The sequence below is a fragment of the Lithobates pipiens genome, unplaced genomic scaffold, assembly GCF_037356315.1.
Source record: "Lithobates pipiens isolate NorthernLeopardFrog02 unplaced genomic scaffold, aLitPip1_a1.2 Scaffold_25, whole genome shotgun sequence".
Taxonomy (NCBI): Eukaryota; Metazoa; Chordata; class Amphibia; order Anura; family Ranidae; genus Lithobates; species Lithobates pipiens.
In genome coordinates this window covers 48,212,873-48,231,454 of record NW_027507787.1, presented here as the reverse complement: position 1 = coordinate 48,231,454, position 18,582 = coordinate 48,212,873, and the positions used below count along the sequence as shown (strand labels likewise).

Sequence of the window (18,582 nt, the reverse complement as noted above, 5' to 3'; positions counted from 1 at the left end):
TGGGGGCGAAATTCTTATTGTAAAGATCAGGTAGTTTTGATGGTAATTGTATCCCTAGGTAGGTTATGGCTGATGCATCCCAGCCAAACGGGAAATTGGACTGACATTGCGATACAATGGAATCTGACAGAGAAATGTTGAGTGCTTTTGATTTGGATAAATTTATTTGGAGGTTGGAGATTTTTTTGAAAAGGTCAAAATCCTTCAATAAGTTCGGAATTGTTATGATGGGATCAGTAAGAAAAAGAAGAATATCATCTGCGTAAGCCGCTAATTTGTAATGAGTATTTGCTATTTCAACTCCTTTAATATCTCTGTTGGCTCTAATTTTGCTTAGAATAGGTTCCATGGTTAGTATAAATATAAGGGGGGATAAGGGACAACCCTGTCTAGTTCCATTCGACACGGAGAAAGCATCCGAAAGAAGTCCATTAACTCTGATTTTTGCTGTTGGGGATGAATATAAGGTTAAGATATAGTTCATCATGCGTTCCTTGAAACCTATTTTGCGTAAGACTTCCGTCATATAGTCCCAGGCCACTCTGTCGAACGCTTTGTCCGCATCGAGGGAAAGGAAAAACGCAGGGGTGTTGGAAGATGTCAGCCAATGATGAATATTGAGTGCCTTCAAGGAAATTTTTATTTTTTGTGAAGAATCACCAACAAGTGGGACACCATTGTGAAGTGGAACGAAATCTATTGGATTTTTGAAACTTTTTTAACTAATAAATGAAAAGTGGGGCGTGCAAAATTATTTGGCCCCCTTGCGTTAATACTTTGTAGAGCCACCTTTTGCTGCGATTACAGCTGCAAGTCGCTTGGGGTATGTCTATCAGTTTTGCACATCGAGAGACTGAAATTCTTGCCCATTCTTCCTTGCAAAACCGCTCGAGCTCAGTGAGGTTGGATGGAGAGCGTTTGTGAACAGCAGTTTTCAGCTCTTTCCACAGATTCTCGATTGGATTCAGGTCTGGACTTTGACTTGACCATTCTAACACCTGGATACATTTATTTGTGAACCATTCCTTAGTAGATTTTGCTGTATGTTTGGGATCATTGTCTTGTTGGAAGATAAATCTCCGTCCCAGTTTCAGGTCTTTTGCAGACTCCAACAGGTTTTCATCCAGAATGGTCCTGTATTTGGCTGCATCCATCTTCCCCTCAATTTTAACCATCTTCCCTGTCCCTGCTGAAGAAAAGCAGGCCCAAACCATGATGCTGCCACCACCATGTTTGGGATGGTGTGTTGAGGGTGATGGTGGGGATGGTGTGTTGAGGGTGATGAGCTGTGTTGCTTTTACGCCAAACATATCGTTTTGCATTGTGGGCAAAAAGTTGGATTTTAGTTTCATCTGACCAGAGCACCTTCTTCCACATGTTTGGTGTGTCTCCCAAGTGGCTTGTGGCAAACTTTAGACTAGACTTTTTATGGATATCTTTGAGAAATGGCTTTCTTCTTGCCACTCTTCCATAAAGGCCAGATTTGTGCAGTGTACGACTGATTGTTGTCCTATGGACAGACTCTCCCACCTCAGCTGTAGTTCTCTGCAGTTCATCCAGAGTGATCATGGGCCTCTTGTCAGCATCTCTGATCAGTCTTCTCCTTGTCTGAGCTGAAAGTTTAGAGGGACGGCCAGGTCTTGGTAGATTTGCAGTGGTCTGATACTCCTTCCATTTCAAAATGATCGCTTGCACAGTGCTCCTTGGGATGTTTAAAGCTTGGGAAATCTCTTTGTATCCAAATCCGGCTTTAAACTTCTCCACAACAGTATTACGGACCTGCCTGGTGTGTTCCTTGGTCTTCATAATGCTCTCTGCACTTTCAACAGAACCCTGAGACTATCACAGAGCAGGTGCATTTATACAGAGACTTGATTACACACAGGTGGATTCTATTTATCACCATCAGTCATTTAGGACAACATTGGATCATTCAGAGATCCTTGCTGAACTTCTGGAGTGAGTTTGCTGCACTGAAAGTAAAGGGGCCGAATAATTTTGCATGCACCACTTTTCAGTTTTTTATTTGCTAAAAAAGTTTAAAATATCCAATAGATTTCGTTCCACTTCACAATTGTGTCCCACCTGTTGGTGATTCTTCATAAAAAATTAAAATTTGACATCTTTATGTTTGAAGCCTGAAATGTGGCAAAAGGTTGAAAATTTCAAGGGGGCCGAATACTTTCGCAAGGCACTGTATGTAAAAATATAATGCAGTGCAACACACATACAGCACAATACACCTTCCATGCATGTCAGAATACACAGCTCAACACACATACAGTACAATACATGTTCCATGCATGTCAGAATACACAGCGCAACGCACATACAGAACAGTACACCTCCCATGCATGTCAGAATACACTGTGCAACACACATACCGCACAATACACCTTCCATGCATGTCAGAATACACAGTGCAACACACATACAGCACAATACACCTTCCACACATGTCAGTAACTACCTGAGAATTGTGAATCTGGGAGGAGCAATACATCATGAGACATGTAGTCCTGGGCAGGAGAAATAAGTGAGTGAACTAAAGTCAGAATTTTTTTTATTTTTTTTACCATAGGCACATGTGGAATTACACCCCAAAATACATTCTGCTGCTTCTCCTCCTGAGTATGGGGATACCACATGTGAAACTTTTTGGAAGCCTAGCCACGTACAGGACCCCAAAAACCAACCACCGCCTTCAGGCTTTCTATTCAATCTTAGTTTTATTGATCTCTAAATCTGATAATTATATACCAGATTTAACCTCTAACAGTATATACAATATATCTCTTCTGTTATTCTCAGAGTGAAATATATATTTTCTTCCCCAACCAACCATATAGTGTAGCTGGTTATTTATATTTATCACTGCACAGAGATAATTATGAATACATTTATGTTTTTTTTTTTTTTTAAACTTTACATATTAGCTAAGTTGCAGCCTTATTCCTATAAAATTTCAAACCGTTTTATTCTTTCCGGTTTTGTAGGGATAATCTTAGGTGCTATTCACATGGGCGGCGGTTAGGATGCGGTTTTACCTTCCCCTTGACCGCCCTCCTAAAGTCTACAATACAGCTGGAGGGAGCTGTTCAAATGCTGTGCCCATGATGCCCTGCTTCACACCTGCAGCAAATTTAATGAAGCATGTCGGGTTGAGGCACCGCCTGTCAAACTCTGCCATTCAAGACAACGGGGCCGTGACGCAACCACAAACCAAATGCTTGGCTTGCAGTTGCAGCGCATTCGTCCCGTTGTAAAGGAATCTTGATAATAAGTTACAACAGCAACTGCTTGAGTCCTGTGAGAAGAAAATATAGTTATTGGTATATCCTTGTTTACTTTATGCTTCAGCTTTCTGCCTTTTATACCTGACGAAGGAGAAATCAGATTTGCCACAATTATGTAAAAAGCTGCATAGCCAAATACTTATTGTTTTACATCAGACCCGACGCAAGATTGGGTTCCAGGAAAGAAAATGAGAGAACTAAGGGTAGCTGCAAAGATCTATGGTCCTACCAGTAAGAGTAAATGTATTTATTAAAAGGCTGATATGCTAGAGTGACCTTTTTCCATACTAAATCTAGTATTTTCCTAATACGAGTACTATGATATGGAAAAAAATGTTAACAATTTTTTCCATCTTTTTTTGGCAGGAGAGGATGTCTGCATTGTTGGATTTGGGGCTCTGGGGGAACGCTGTGGCCCATCTGTAACGTCGGGAGTCTTGTCATCTGTCATATCTGTTGGTGATGGCCCAGTCATGTTACAGACATCATGTGCTGTTCATGGAGGTTCCAGTGGAGGACCTTTGTTTGCAGTTCAGTCTGGAGAACTACTAGGTAAAAAGTGGAACAATGTTCTGGTTATTTAGTTCAAATGTACATTTTATGCTCAATTGACTTCAGTGGTGGTGCTCAAAATTTTTGGGGGGGCGAAAACAACCTAAAAAAAAAAACCATCAAATGCAGCCACTGTGTCCATCAATTGCTGCTAGTGTGGCCATCAATAGCCGCTACTGTGCCCGATTAAATGCTGCCAGTGTGCTCTTTAATAGCCGCTACTGCGCCCCATCAAATGATGCCATTGTGCCCATCAATTGCCGCTGCCAGTATGCATCGCCCGGCACTTGCCTGTCTCGCAGCGGGTCAACGGCAGTGTCCTGCGCGCTCCTCAAAGTCTTCTTCCATCCTCTCTCTCTCAGGTGTCTAATCACAGCACATGATGTTTCAGCCAATCAGGTGCTAGGTAACAGACCCGAGCACCTGATTGGCTGAGAGGCGGTTCAGTGTTAGCAAAGCGAATTCCTTAGCTTTGCTAACACAGCTGAGTGAACAATGAATGCACAGCATTGCGCCCGCTGTTATCCTTTTTGGGCGCCTATTAGAGCCTACGGCTCTAATCAGGTGCTTCCAAAAATGCCCCCGGCGCACGAAAAGGGGCCAGATTCCTGGAGAGGGGGTGCCAGCGGCGACCATAGATTCATACATTGCATGAATCTAACTATCTATGGGGATAGAGTGGTGCCAGAAGGGAGGGGGTTGTGCTCCTGTGCCCTTTATGGACACACCGCCACTGTTTGGCTTTGAACCTTCCATGAGCCAGATAAAATGGTCACCTTTCCACTGGCTTCAGTAGCTAATCACAAACCGTTAAAGTCTCACACGTTTTTAAAACTGATATTTTAATTCTTGTTAGGTAGTGGAGTCTTAACAATAAGAAAAAAAAGGAAAGCAAAGGTTGTTCAAGGATGGCCCATCAGCATCAAAATTGCACTAAATTCATAAAAAAAGTATTTTATTACAAAAAGTAATCTAAAATACACTATATTCTCAAAGTTTTGGGACACCTGCCTTTACACACACATGAACATACAGATGTGCTCATAAGTTTACCCTGGCAGAATTTATGATTTCTTGGCCATTTTTCAGAGAATATTACCTTGATCAAAAGTTTAAACACCCAAGTTATACCATGTATTGCCTCCTTTATCATCAATGACAGCTTGAAGTCTTTTATGGTATTTGTGGATGAGGCTCTTTATCTTCTCAGATGGTAAAGCTGCCCATTCCTCTTGGCAAAAAGCCTCCAGTTGCTGTAAATTCTTGGGTTGTCTTGCATGAACTACACGTTTTGAGATCTCCCCAGAGTGGCTCAATGATATTGAGGTCAGGAGACTGAGATGGCCACTCCAGAAACTTCACTTTATTCTGCTGTAGCCAATGACAGGTCAACTTGGCTTTGTGTTTTGGATCATTGTCATGTTGGAATGTCCAAGGACATCCCATGCACAGCTTCCTGGCTGATGAATGCAAATGTTCCACCAGTATTTTTTGATAACATACTGCAGTCATCTTGCCAATAATTTTGACGAAATTTCCTGTGCCTTTGTAGCTCATACATCAGCGAACCACCTCCGTGTTTCACAGTAGGAATGGTGTACCTTTCATCATAGGCCTTGTTGACTCCTCTCCAAATGTAGGGTTTATGAGCTTTTTGGCCACAACCAATTTTGGTCTCATCGCTCCAAATGACTTTGTGCCAGAAGGTTTGAGGCTTGTCTCAAACCATCAAGAAAAAAAAAACAATAAAAAAAAAAGCTCATATTTTGAGAGATGCAGTTCTAAAGGTGATAAGAGTGTCAAATCACCCCAAGACATACGTGGGGTGTTCACACTCGCCAGCGTTTTTTTTGTAAAAAAAAAAACCTCAAGGTTGGTAGATATCTCTACACCAGCGACACAGGTAGTGATAATTCCTCATTCTTTGTTGAGCTTCAGGCAATCATGCTCAAAGAAAGACATAGGAGACACAACAAAGGAACAATCATAGCGTAGCAAAGCTTAATAGCAGGAGCTAATGCAGGTTAGAAAAATATTGCCCACTTACATTTGAAAGTGCTATGTGCTAGCACCAACATCAACCACTTTAGGGCACATCTGTATGCCGTCCAGACGGCCACGGTGTGTTTCAAAGACAGAGGAAGTAGAAACATGGCATGGAAGTGACGTCAGTAAGGGATGGGCAAATGGCTTTTATGTATTTTGTGTGATACACGTCATCAGGAAGTATGCCCGCCACCCTTTTTACTGAAACCTTATAAACCTCTCCTTTCAACACGATAGGCTTATGGAGATTACAATAGTAAAACATCATCCGAACACTTCTGTAGGTCATATTTCTGAAAGGGCTAGTATGTAAGAGCAAAACAAACTACATTAATAGTTTCACAAATACAGAAGAAGTATACAAGAATTTCATTAAAAATGTATGCAAATAGATAAGCATACAACATAGAATGTACAAACCGTCATTCCAATGCGTAAAAAAAATAAAAATAACAATACTACATTAATAGACGTGGAGTCTAGATCATTCTACACTTTTAATGTATAAAAAAAAAATATATCGTTAAAAAGAATTCAATATGTATAGTTGAAAAAAATTTTATACTATGGGGAACAATGACCATTCTCTTGCTGGAATACTCCTAGACACCATCTTGTGGCCAAATAGATAAATTGCATGCAAAAACAAAAACAAAAAACAAGTCTCAAGAAAAACCAGCCATAATAAGAAAAATAAAAAAAATGTGCTAATAATTAGACAAAGCAATTCAAGTTGATTATATATTTAAACCCGTTTGCCACAAAATAGATTTATTAATGAGATTATTGTGTTAAAAAAAAAAAAAAAAAAAAGAAGAAAGGAAAAAAAAAAGTGGTGCTGTAGCGGCAGTGTAGCCGCGCTGCCCCATTGATTTCAATAGGTAGGAGCGGTGAATACACCGCTCCTTTCACCGCTCCAAAGATGCGGCTAGCAGGACTTTTTTCACCATCCTGCTAGAGCACCGCTCCAGTGTGAAAGCCCTCCAGCTTTCACACTGGAGTGAAAGGGCCTGTTTTTTTCAGGCGCTACACAGGTGCCTGAAAGCCGCCCCGGTGTGAAAGGGGCCTAAATATTGATAGTTCTTGTGAAAATAAAAGCGCCTGCTTTTAATAATCCTAATTCTGAACTGCTCTTTTTCTCTTTTTTTTTTTTTTCACCCACCTCTACATCCTCTTTCTTCCCTTTATTGGGTATTATGAGTATACTGTGGTGGAGGATAGTATCTTGAGGTACAGTGCCTTGCATTCGCCCCCCTTGGCATTTTACTTGTTTTGTTGCCTCAACCTGGAATTAATGTGGATTGTTTGAGGATTTGCATCATTTAATTTACAGAACATGCCCACAACTTTAGAGATTTTTTTTTTTTTTTTATTGTGAAGCAAACAACAAATAACAGAAAAAGTCAATGTGCATAATTCACCCCCCTAAAGTGAATACTTTGTAGAGCCACCTTTTGCAGCTATCATAGCTCCAAGTTGCTTTGGATAAGTCTCTATGAGCTTGCCACATCTTATCACTGGAATTTCTGCCCATTCCTCCTTGCAAAACTGCTCCAGCTCCTCCAAGTTGGATGATATGAACTTGTGAACAGCAATCTTTAAGTCTGACGACAGATTTTCTATTAGATTGAGGTCTGGGCTTTGACTAGGCCATTCCAACACATTTACATGTTTCCCCTTAAACCACTCAAGTGTTGCTTTAGCAGTGTGTTTGGGGTCATTGTCCTGCTGGAAGGTGAACCGACGTCCTAGCCTCAAATTACACACAGAGTGGTACAGGTTTTACTCAAGAATATCCCTGTATTTAGCACCATCCATCTTTCCCTCAACTGACCAGTTTCTCAGTCCTCACTGCAGAAAACATCCCCACAGCATGATGCTGCCACCACCATGTTTCATTGTAGGGATGGTGTTCTTTGGGTGATATGATGTTTTGGGTTTGCGCCAGACATAGTGTTTTCTTTGAGGGCCAAAAAGTAAATTGTTTGTCTCATTAGACCAGAGCACCTTCCTCCATACATTTTGGGAGTCTCCCACATGACTTTTCGCAAACTCAAAACGTGCCATTTTGTTTTTTGCTGAAAGTAATGACTTTCTTCTGGCTGCTCTGCCATGCAGCCCAAATCTAATGAAGCGTACAACTTGTCGTCCTATGTACAGATACTCCAGTCTCTGCTGTGAAACGCTGCAGCTCCTCCAGGGTTACCTTAGGTCTCTGTGCTGCCTCTCTGATTAATGCCCTCCTCCCCGATCCGTGAGTTTTGGTGTGTGGCCATCCCTTGGCAGGTTTGCTGTTGTGCCATGTTCTTTCTATTGGGTTATGATAGATTTGATGATGCTCCTTGGGATCATCAAAGATTTGGATATTTTTATCTAACCTAACCCTGACTTGTACTTCTCAGCAACATTGTCCCTTACTTGTTTGGAGAGTTCATTGGTCTTCATGGCAGTGTTTGGTTAGTAGTGCCTCTTGCTTAGGTGTTGCAGCCTCTGGGGCCTTTCAAAAAGGTGTGTATATGTAATGACAGATCATATGACACTTAGATTGCACACAGGTGGATGTCATTTCACTAATTATGTGACTTCTGAAGGTAATTGGTTGCACCAGAGCTTTTTTTATGGGCTTCATAACAAAGGGGGTGAATACATACGCACATGCCAATTTATCAGTTTTTTTATTTCTGAAAAATAGTTTTATGTATATATTTTTCTAATTTTACTTCACCAACTTAGACTATTGTGTTCTGATCCATCACGTATAATGAAGATTAAAAAAAAAACATTGCAATAAAGGCTGTAATGTAACTAAATTGGTAAAAAGCCAAGGGGGGTGAATACTGTTGCAAGGCACTGTACATTGTATGATTCCAGGGGTGGATGATGGGTATCCGTCCAACCCCTCCATTCCTCCTGTCGTTGATATTGGGGTCTATAGTAAGGTCTAAAATAACTCCTCCCACTGTTATTACCTCTTCCTCTTTGTCCCCTAAAGGGTGGATTCTCCCTATAATCATTATAGGAGACCTTATTTCTTTCTCCTCATGGGAACACCCCATAGCCATATTAATGCTGTGGAAGAGATGTATCTCTATTTTGATGTCCCACTGTGGATCTCTTCCTCAGGGGGAATACCTATTAGATCTATTCACATTGCATTGCCCATTAGTATTCCTCTGCTGGGGGAGTTGATTGAATCCTATAGGCTGGAAACCCCCTCTGTTTCTAGCTTGTTGTGATGGCACTTGTTTATTTAAAGTGTTTTTTTTCCCTCCCATTCAAGGGGGACTTAAATATGCACCTACAAAAAATGTTTTAGATAAATTTGAATTGTACATAGATACTGAGGAATTGGCAAGGAAGCTTAATGGTAAACATTTTTTAATGAATTTTTAAGTTTAAAAAAAAAAAAAGAACCATTTTTTCTTTCAATTAATAAAATTTCTTATTTTTTTTCAGCGGGTTTAAATATCGATATCGACTTGAATTGCTATGTGTCTAGTTATTAGCACATTTTTTAATTTTTCCTATTATTATGGTGTTTTTTTGCATGTAATTGATCTATTTGGCCACAAGATGTCATCTAGGAGATTTGGTATACCTGCAAGAGAATGGTTATTGTTCCTCATTGTATATAATAAATGTTTCTCTTTCGTTCATTGATGGACACAGCATCTTTAATCTTGACCTTAGGTTATATTGCCACCTTTAGGAGAGGACTAGGCAGAACATGGCAAAACTGCACAGTACCGCCCAGGGGGAGGTCCTACTGGCTATAACCCCTCACTCTACTTCCAGCAGCTCAGTTTTTTTTTTTTTTTTTTTTTTCTGCCTAGTGTAGAAGGACCTGGCTCCTGGTGGGGACCATTGGTCCTGTGAATTTTTTATTTTTTCTGCTTTTTGATTCCTGTGATCTGCAATCAACAGCCGGGCTGGGTGACAGGCTAGATAATATAGATCCTGGTAGTCTCCCCAGCCTGGCCATCGAGCGTGTGCAGACCTTGGCTATGTGCTGGGTCGGCCACAACATGCCCTGTCTGATCCAGGGGCGGCCGGTGAGATATATCCTCCGGGGGAACACATATGAGCGGGCTACTGCTGTCTGTGTCACAGTGTGCCGTGGCCGACAGCCACCCTGTACTGCTCGGTGATGGGTCTGTCCGTGAAATGCACTCAGCAGTCCCTGCAGGAGGGGTAAGTATGGTTTCACCTGTCTCGGCAGGATGGAGCAGCTGGGCATTCCCTGGGAGGTCGACTAGGGGGTCTCTCCCTCTCCTCTCTCCCTGCCCCTTTCCCTCCTTCCCATGCTATGGGCTGCTGTGTGACTGGGCAGAGGGGGTGCGGTACACATACCTGGCCCGGGAGTCCTCTGGGTCCTGGCTGGGGGCTGCGTTGGGCGGTTGGTGGTCCGCTTATCTTTTTCCCTGTTTTTAGGCCGTGGTTGGGGTATCTGTGTGTATGCCATGTGGGCTGGCCGAAACTGTAGCCACAGCCAGTTTCTTAACCGTGGCCATTTTCATGAAGTCCGGCGGCCATTTTCCCGGCGCTCTCAGACTTTCTTGCTGAGGTGGCCGGCAGCCATTTTCTCGTAGCATCAGCTTGTTTTACCCTAGGACTCAGGTCCCGCTGTGGCAGGCGGCCCCTGTTCTGATGTTTCAGCGGTGCGGACCAGGACCGTTCGGACAGTCAGGATAACTTTGTGTCCAAGTCAGCGCAGGAAAAAGCGCTAGTAGGATCACTTATCACAGCGGTGCGGGATACCCTAAAGATGGAGGATATGGCAGGGGGCATCTGCAGGGGGTGTCAGTCCCTTTTGGGTCCCACAAGCCAGCCCGCAATGCCTAAGGTGTTTCCCTACCTAACTTATTTTGATATGTTTATTTACAAGGAGTAGGGAAGCCCACAGCGGTCCTTTTCAGTCCCGAGACAGATGGCGGTGAGTTTCCTGAAAAAATGGACATCGCCTACGGTCGTTGACCCCCCCGGTATCCAGGTTAAATAAGGTAACCACGATTCCGGTGGAAGGGACCCCTGCTTTCAAGGACCCTGCCAACAGAAGTGTTGAGCGGTTGCTTGGTCCATGTTTATTGTGGTGGGGTCAGCATTGCGGCCAGTGTTAGCCACGGCCCTGGTGTCGCAATACTGAATGGGCTAAATTGTTGCACCATGAGTTGGAGAAGCAACAGGTTTCCCGGGTCTGCGTGGAACTGGCAGACCAGTTGGTGCAGGGTCTGAAGTATGTCTATGATGCGGCCTTAGATATGGCCCCCTTGCTTTCTAGAGCTTCAGTATGAGCTGTGGTGCTACGTAGCCTGATTTGGCTAAAATGCTTGTCTATGGACCAGGCATCTAAGAAAGCACTGGCGGATTTGCCCTTCCAGGGGGAGAGGCTATTTGGAGCCTCGCTGGATGACATTATTAAAGGGGTTGTAAAGGTAAATGTTTTTTCACCTTAATGCATTCTATGCATTAAGGTAAAAAAACATCTGACAGTCCCGGCGCTCCCAGTCCCCCCGTTTTTACTTACCTGACCCCTCGAAAGTCCCGCGCTCGTCCCCCGACGTCCTTTCCACCGTTCAGCCTGGCCGCTGATTGGCTGGAGTGGATGGATGGAAAGCAGCGCAGCCATTGGCTCGCGCTGCTGTCAATCACATCCACTGACGCAGAGCGCCGGGGGGCGGGGCCGTGTGATACAGCGAGCGGCTATAGCCGCCGGCTGTATCACGGGAGCACGCCCCCAGATGCTTCTCACCATGCGAGGGAGCTCGCATTAACGTGAGAAGCACCTGCGGGAGGAAGCAGAGACAGCCGCCGAGGGACCCCAGAAGACCAGGTTCGGGGCCACTCTGTGCAAAACGAGCTGCACAGTGGAGGTAAGTATAACATGTTTGTTATTTTAAATAAAAATTCCCTTTACAATCCCTTTAAGAATGTTACTGGGGGGAAAGAGTACTTTGCTCCCACAGCCCAGGAAGGGTAAGGAGCCACGCCGTAGGCAAGGGCCCTCCTTTTCCGCTCAGAAGCAGATTTTTTGTCTGCCCAAAAAGGTGCCCGCAGAGGGACAAAAACGTCCCTGGTTTCGCAAGACAAGCAAACCTGCAAGCAAATCTGTTGCCGCATGAAGGTTTGCCCCCGCCTGACTCTCGGGTGGAGGGTCGCCTTCGGGAGTTTGCAGCCCGGTGGACCTCCCTCCTTTCCGACCAGTGGGTCTGTGAACTGGTTTCTTTCTTGTCCGCCAAACAGATTTTTTTTTTTTCCTCCAACCTTCATCTTTTTCCGGCTCGTCGGAAAGCCCTGTTCGGGGCAGTACAGGACCTGCTGCTGCGCGGGATGATAGTACCTGTGCCGATGCGGGAAAGGTTTCAGGGATTTTACTCCAATCTGTTTGTAGTCCCAAAGAAGGAAGGGGTCCGTCCGGTCCTGGATCTCAAGGCCCTCAATGGCTTTGTGAAAGTACAAAGGTTCAGGATGGAATACGTTTGCTCTGTGGTCACTGCACTCCATCAGGGGGATTTCTTGGCATCCTTAGACATAAAGGACGCATACCCGCATGTCCCCATATGTGTCAGGCATCAGAGGTTTGTACGATTTGCGGTCGGGGACAAGTTCTACCAATTTGTAGCTCTCCCTTTTGGCCTAGCTTTGGCACCAAGGGTTTTCACCAAGGTGCTAGTCCCAATTCTGGCATTGCTAAGGCAACAAGGGATCGCAGTTGTGCGTTACCGGGATGACCTCCTTCTGAGAGCAGCTTCTGCCTCAGAATTAAGGGAGGATGTGGCGATCACCATACAGACTCTCCGGGATTTTGGTTGGGTACTGAACCTCCAGAAGTCCGTGTTGGTGCCGACTCAATGCCTGGAGTACCTGGGCTTGATCCTGGACTCCTCAGAGGCGAGAGTCTTTCTCCCTTAAGACAAGCTGCAGACTCTTCAAGCTACAGTGAAGTTATTGATGTCCAGCAGGTGGTTATCGCTGCATTTCTTGCATGCGAGTTCTGGGTCTCATGGTAGCCACTTTCGAGGCGCTATCGTATGCTCAATTCCACGCTCGAATCTTGCAGAAAGAGAGATCTTGTCCAAATGGGACAAATCTCTGACATCCATGGATTGTCAAATTCGGGTGAGCCAGCTAGTCAGGGATTCTCTTCTTTGGTGGCTGAGGTCTCCGGGCCTTCGGTCCGGGAAGTCGTTCCTTCCTCTTCATTGGACGGTGATCGCGACGTACACCAGCCTGACCGGCTGGGGGGGAGTTTGGGGTGTACAGTCGGCCCAGGGTCGCTGGACGCAAGAAGAATCCCGCCTGCTGATCAATGTGCTGGAGCTTCGGGCGATCAGGCAGTGCCTCTCCACATGGTCACAGAGACTGCAGGGGCGTCCAGTCAGGATCCAGTCGGACAACACCACGGCGGTGGCGTATGTCAACCATCAAGGAGGGACAAGATGCTCGGCTGCAGCACTGGAGATCTCTCACATCCTGCAGTAGGCAGAGGGGCGCGTTCTGGCTGTGTCGGCCGTGTAGTTCCGGGAGTAGAAAACTGGCAGGCGGACTACCTAAGTCGTCAGCTGCTGGACCAGGGGGAATGGTCGTGGCATCCAGATGTATTTCGGCTCCTTTGCTTAAGGTGGAGCACACCAAATGTGGTTCTCTTGGCCTCTCGACTCAATCGGAAAGTACAGAGGTTTGTGGCCAGGTCAAAAGATCCCTGGGCGGACACGGTAGACGTGTTGGTGGCTCTATGGGGGCATTATCTGCTGATTTATGCCTCCACCCCAAGGGGATTCCGGTGAATCAGATTGCCCCAGATTGGCCTTGACACAGGTACGCTAACATAGTACGAATGGTGGCAGATGTTCCTTGGCTGCTGCCAATGCGAGAGGACCTTCTGTTGCAAGGTCCGATACTTCATCCTGCTTTACCGTCGCTGGTTCTAACGGCGTGGCTGTTGAAAGCCAGGTGCTAAGGGACCGAGGTCTGTCGGATTCGGGAATCTCCACTATGCTGAGGGCACGGAAGTCATCTTCTCAAAAGATTTATCATCGTACGTGGAAGGCCGGCATCTCCTTGTGTGAGGAGATGGGGTGGTGTCCGCGTGCTTATTCAGTTTCCAGGATCCTGCTGTTTTTACAGCAAGGAGTGGATCAGAAACTTGCATTAAGCACCATTAAGGGGCAGGTATCAGCTTTGGCTGTCTTTTTTTTTTTTTTTTCAGCGACCTTTAGCGACTCATTCATTGGTGAGTACGTTTTGTTCAGGGGGTTTGACATGTGGGCCCTCCGGTTCGACCACCGCTGCCTTCGTGGGATTTGAATCTGGTGCTCTTGGTTCTTCAGAAACCGCCGTTTGAAAACATTAGGGAGATTGCCTTATTGATACTCTCTCAGAAAGTAGCCTTTCTAGTGGCTATTGCATCTGCCAGGAGGGTTTCTGAGTTGGCGGCCTTGTTATACAAGTCTCCCTACTTGATTCTCCACAAGGGTAAGGTGGTGCTGCGTCCGCCGCAGCCTTCATTTCTTCCAAAGGTTGTTTCGGCCTTTCATCTTAATGAGTACATTGTGCTTCCGTCCTTATATCCTTGGCCGTTACATCCCAAAGAGGTTGCCTTGCATTCTTTGGACATGGTCCAGGCTCTGCGGGTGTATCTAACTGCTACAGCTTCTTTCCGGAGGTCAGACTCGCTGTTTGAATCTGTGACTGGTCTGAAGAAGGGCCTCGTGGTCTCGTTGGCCAACGTTTCTCAGTGTATTAGACAGATTGTGGTTTAGGCTTCTGCCATAAGGGTGGGTGCCCCACTTTCCAGTCACGGCACATTTGACCAGGGCAATCGGTGCCTCCCTGGGCTTTCTGACATCAAGCGTCCGTTTCCTAAGTGTGTAAGGTGCGACCTGGTCGTTCGTTCACACTTTCACTAAATTATACAAGGTTGATGTGAGCACATCTTTGGATGCATGCTTCGGCCGCAAGGTTTTGCAGGCGTCTGTTTAAAGTTGCATCTCCTCTGTTGAGTTCTGGTTGTTATGAGTGGAGTTTTATTTTCTTGCTGTTCCCATCCCTCGTTTTTTTGACACTGCTTGGAGATGTCCCTAAGGTCAAGATTAAAGGTGCTGTGTCCATCAATGAACGAAAAGAGAAAATAGGATTTTTGTACTCACTATAAAATCCTTTTCTCTGATGTTCATTGATGGACACAGCACCCACCCCTCCTATTTATGTTTGTACTGCTTTTTGACGAACTGAGCTGCTGGAAGCAGAGTGAGGGGTTATAGCCAGTAGGACAGCCCCCTGGGCGGTACTGTGCAGTTTTGCTGTTTACAGTACAAAAATCCTGTGTTTTTTTTTGTTTTTTTTTTTGTTTTGTTTTTTAACTATACATATTGAATTCCTTTTGACTATATTTTTATACATTAAAAGTGTAGTGTGTGTGTGTGTGTGTGTGTGTGTGTGTGTGTGTGTGTGTGTGTGTGTGTCTAGTGCCCAACTTCCAGCTAACACCTGTAGTGTCTCCTGCATACCCGTATCCGTTCTGGTTTCCCTGAGCCAGGGTCCTGCCATAAAGTGCTTCTAATTTCAAGGGAGGGGACAGGCCAATGCCCAATCCCCTTACCCCCCGATATGCTTGGGGTCGGGGAGGCATAGGTCCGCCCCCCGATGACTACCCAGGAGAGGGGGGCCAAACTGCCTCCATCTACCTCTCCCGGGCCTCCCCCGGGGGGTGAAGCGGGCCCATAGCAGTCCCACTGCCCAGGAGGGGCAGGTCTGTAAGGGCCCCTCAGGACCGAAGGATTCCCCTTCGCCAGCTAGGCAGGGCGGCCGCTGGATCAGTTAACTTGCAGGCAACATAACGCTTGACCACATCTCAATGCCACAAAGATCATTAGAGAGCAAAGTCTTACTGAAATGTGGAATAGAGAGAAGAAGGACGGAAAAGAAGACAGAGGGGGGTGGGAGGGAAATAGGGAAACGGGGGGCTGGGAGGGGTGGGTGGGGAAGGGAGAAGGAGCTTACCTGTCATCTCGAGGAAGTGCAGCAGCCCAGCGCCAGGCGAGTCTTAGCAGTGGGTTTGCCTCTCCAGCAAGGGGGCAGAGAGGTGAAAAATAGTTACTAAGCAATAGTGCCAATTCCTGTGCGAGATCTCTGGGACGGTTCTGCTAGCTCCAGAAGAGCCAAGTCCAGGCTGGAGGATGCGTAGATAGTGTCGGACATGTAGGCTGTCCAGGGCTGCTATATGATATCAAACTTAGCCCTTGTACCTCTACATGTTGCTACCCAATGTTCGGCCTCTCTAATGTCGTTGACTCTTTTGACCCAGTCTTCCCATGTGGGGATTCTGGTCTGCTTCCAGTAGATTGGTATAAGACGTCTAGCCGCGTTCATTAGATGTGGCAGGGGGCTCTTTTTGTATCTACCCATTGTGACCGCAGGGATGTGCAAAAGATAATTGGTTGGAGACAGTGGTACATCCAAGTTCAAAATTGCTTTTATGTGGGATCGGGTGTCGGGTATGGCTTTATTCGCGGGCAATCCCACCAAATGTGGAGGAGGGTGCCCTGTTGGCCACATTCCCTCCAACACCGGTCCGATACCGAAGGGTACATACGTGCTAGGTCTGCCGGCACTCTGTACCAGCGGGACAGGATTTTATAATTAATTTCTTGGGTTTTGGATTCCATGGAGCTTGTGTGAGTGAGTTTGTAAAGGTGGGACAATTTGAGTCGTGGAAAAGTCAAACTGTAGGTCTCTCTCCCACATCCGTATGTATGTTGGTCTAGCGGTCTCGGCAGCAGAGCCAAGCAGGTGGTACAGTTCCGAGATCATGTGGGGAATGGGATGGTCTTCTACAAAGAGACGTTCAAAGGGTGTAAGGGATGCCTCGTCTCTTATTGAGTGGCCGTGGATTTAGAAAAAGTGATGTAATTGCCTGCACCGCCAAAAATTCATGGTGGTGTTCGCGTGCCCAGCCTGTAGGGATTTGTAGCTGACCATCCTGCCTCCGCTCATCAACTTTCCACAGCTGGCATTCCCGTCGTCCACCCAGGGGCCGAAGAAAGCCCTCTGTTCCCCTGGTGGGAACCACAGGAACCCCCCCAGCGGGGCAAGCGGTGACACAGGAGGGGATAGACACAGGGTCTGATTCATTTTATTCCATATTGAGAGAGCCTGTGCTGTTAGTGGGGAGGCATCCTCCCACAGTCCCCTATGTTCCCGGGATAACCAGGGTGCATAAGCCAAGTCTCTCCCAGCTAGCCATTTTTCTAAGGAGACCCACATTTTAGACTGAGTATGAAACTTCCAGTTAAGTATCCTCTGTAGGATAATAGCCCTGTGATACTTCAGGATGTCTGGGACCCCCAGACCCCCCATCAGCTTCGAGCGCCTCAGCAATGTCATGGCTATTCTCGGTTTCTTTGTGTTCCACACAAATGCCGATAGTATGCTATTCAGTTGGGTAAAAAACTGTTTGGGGAGGGAAATGGGTATCATTTGTAAAAAAAAAAATAAAATAAAAAAAAAAGTACCCGGGGCAGGGTGTTCATTTTGATAATGTTAATGCGACCTAACCACGTAAAAGCGGTTTTGGTCCACTGCAAGAGATCTGCTTTCACTGTGTTAATTAAGGGGGGGGGGGAATTGGTAGCATATAAGGTATCAAAGCGGTCCGTCAACTGAATGCCCAGGTACTTAATGGAAGACTTGGCCCAGGAGAAGGGGAAAGTCGATTGTAAATTCGTCGTTAGAGACAGGGTCAGGTGAATAGGTAATATCTTCGACGTGGAAAAGTTTACCTTGAAGTTGGATAACTCTACGAAGATCTTCAGTTCCTTCAACAGAACTGGCAGCGAGATCAGGGGTTCAGAGAGATAAAAGAGCACGTCGTCTGCATATGCCGACAGTTTGTGCTCTGTCCTGCCTAAACTCAGGCCCTAATGTCAACGTTCGCTCTTGCGGTGCAGAGCAACGGCTCTAGTACCAGGGCGAAAAGGAGGGGAGAGAGGGGACACCCCTGTCTCGTGCCATTTCGAATCTGGAACCGGGAGGAAAGCACCCCATTCACTTTTACCTGTGCACATGGAGTAGAGTACAAGGCCATAATTGAGGACAACATACGTGTCCCGAGCCCCTGAGCTTCCAATACCGCCCGTAAATATGTCCAGTCGACGTGGTCAAATGCCTTTTCGGCGTCGGTAGAAAGAACGATGCAAGGTTTAGGATTGGGGCTGGTGCAAGCCCAGTGTATAAGTTGAATAGCTCTGATGGAGTCATCTCTCGCTTCCCTCCCTTGAATAAACCCTGTTTGGTCTGGGTGGATAACATGGGGCATGAGACTCCCAAGTCTGTTTTCCAGGACTTTTGCTAGGATTTTAATATTGACGTTAAGGAGGGATATAGGGCGATAGCTTTGGGGGATGGTAGGGTCCTTGCCCTCTTTCGGCAGTACCGTAATGTGCACCATGAGCGTTTTCGGTTGGAATAGGGCTCCCCTCCGCTACGGAGTTAAAGTAGGTACACATATGTGGTGCTAGGAGAGGCAGGAAAGTTTTGTAGTAGGAGCCAGAGTAACCATCTGGACCTGGACTCTTGCCCTTGGTTAGGGACTTCACCGTTAGCGCTATCTCCTCCGGAGAAATTGGCCGCTCCAGGTCGACGCATTGTTCCGCACTTAGTGGAGGGACTCCCGCCGACATAAGATATTCCT

General features: G+C 45.9%; 1 protein-coding gene across 2 annotated transcripts in view; it reads left to right on the top strand.

The window, feature by feature from the left end:
* The window catches only part of TYSND1 (trypsin like peroxisomal matrix peptidase 1), a 36,620-nt gene that overhangs the window by 8,814 nt on the left and 9,224 nt on the right, over positions 1–18,582 (top strand). For both annotated transcript variants that reach the window (XM_077454422.1, XM_077454421.1), the window contains exon 3: positions 3,663–3,848. In XM_077454422.1, coding sequence (XP_077310548.1) covers positions 3,663–3,848 — 186 coding nt within the window. The remainder of the gene's footprint in view (positions 1–3,662; positions 3,849–18,582) is intronic.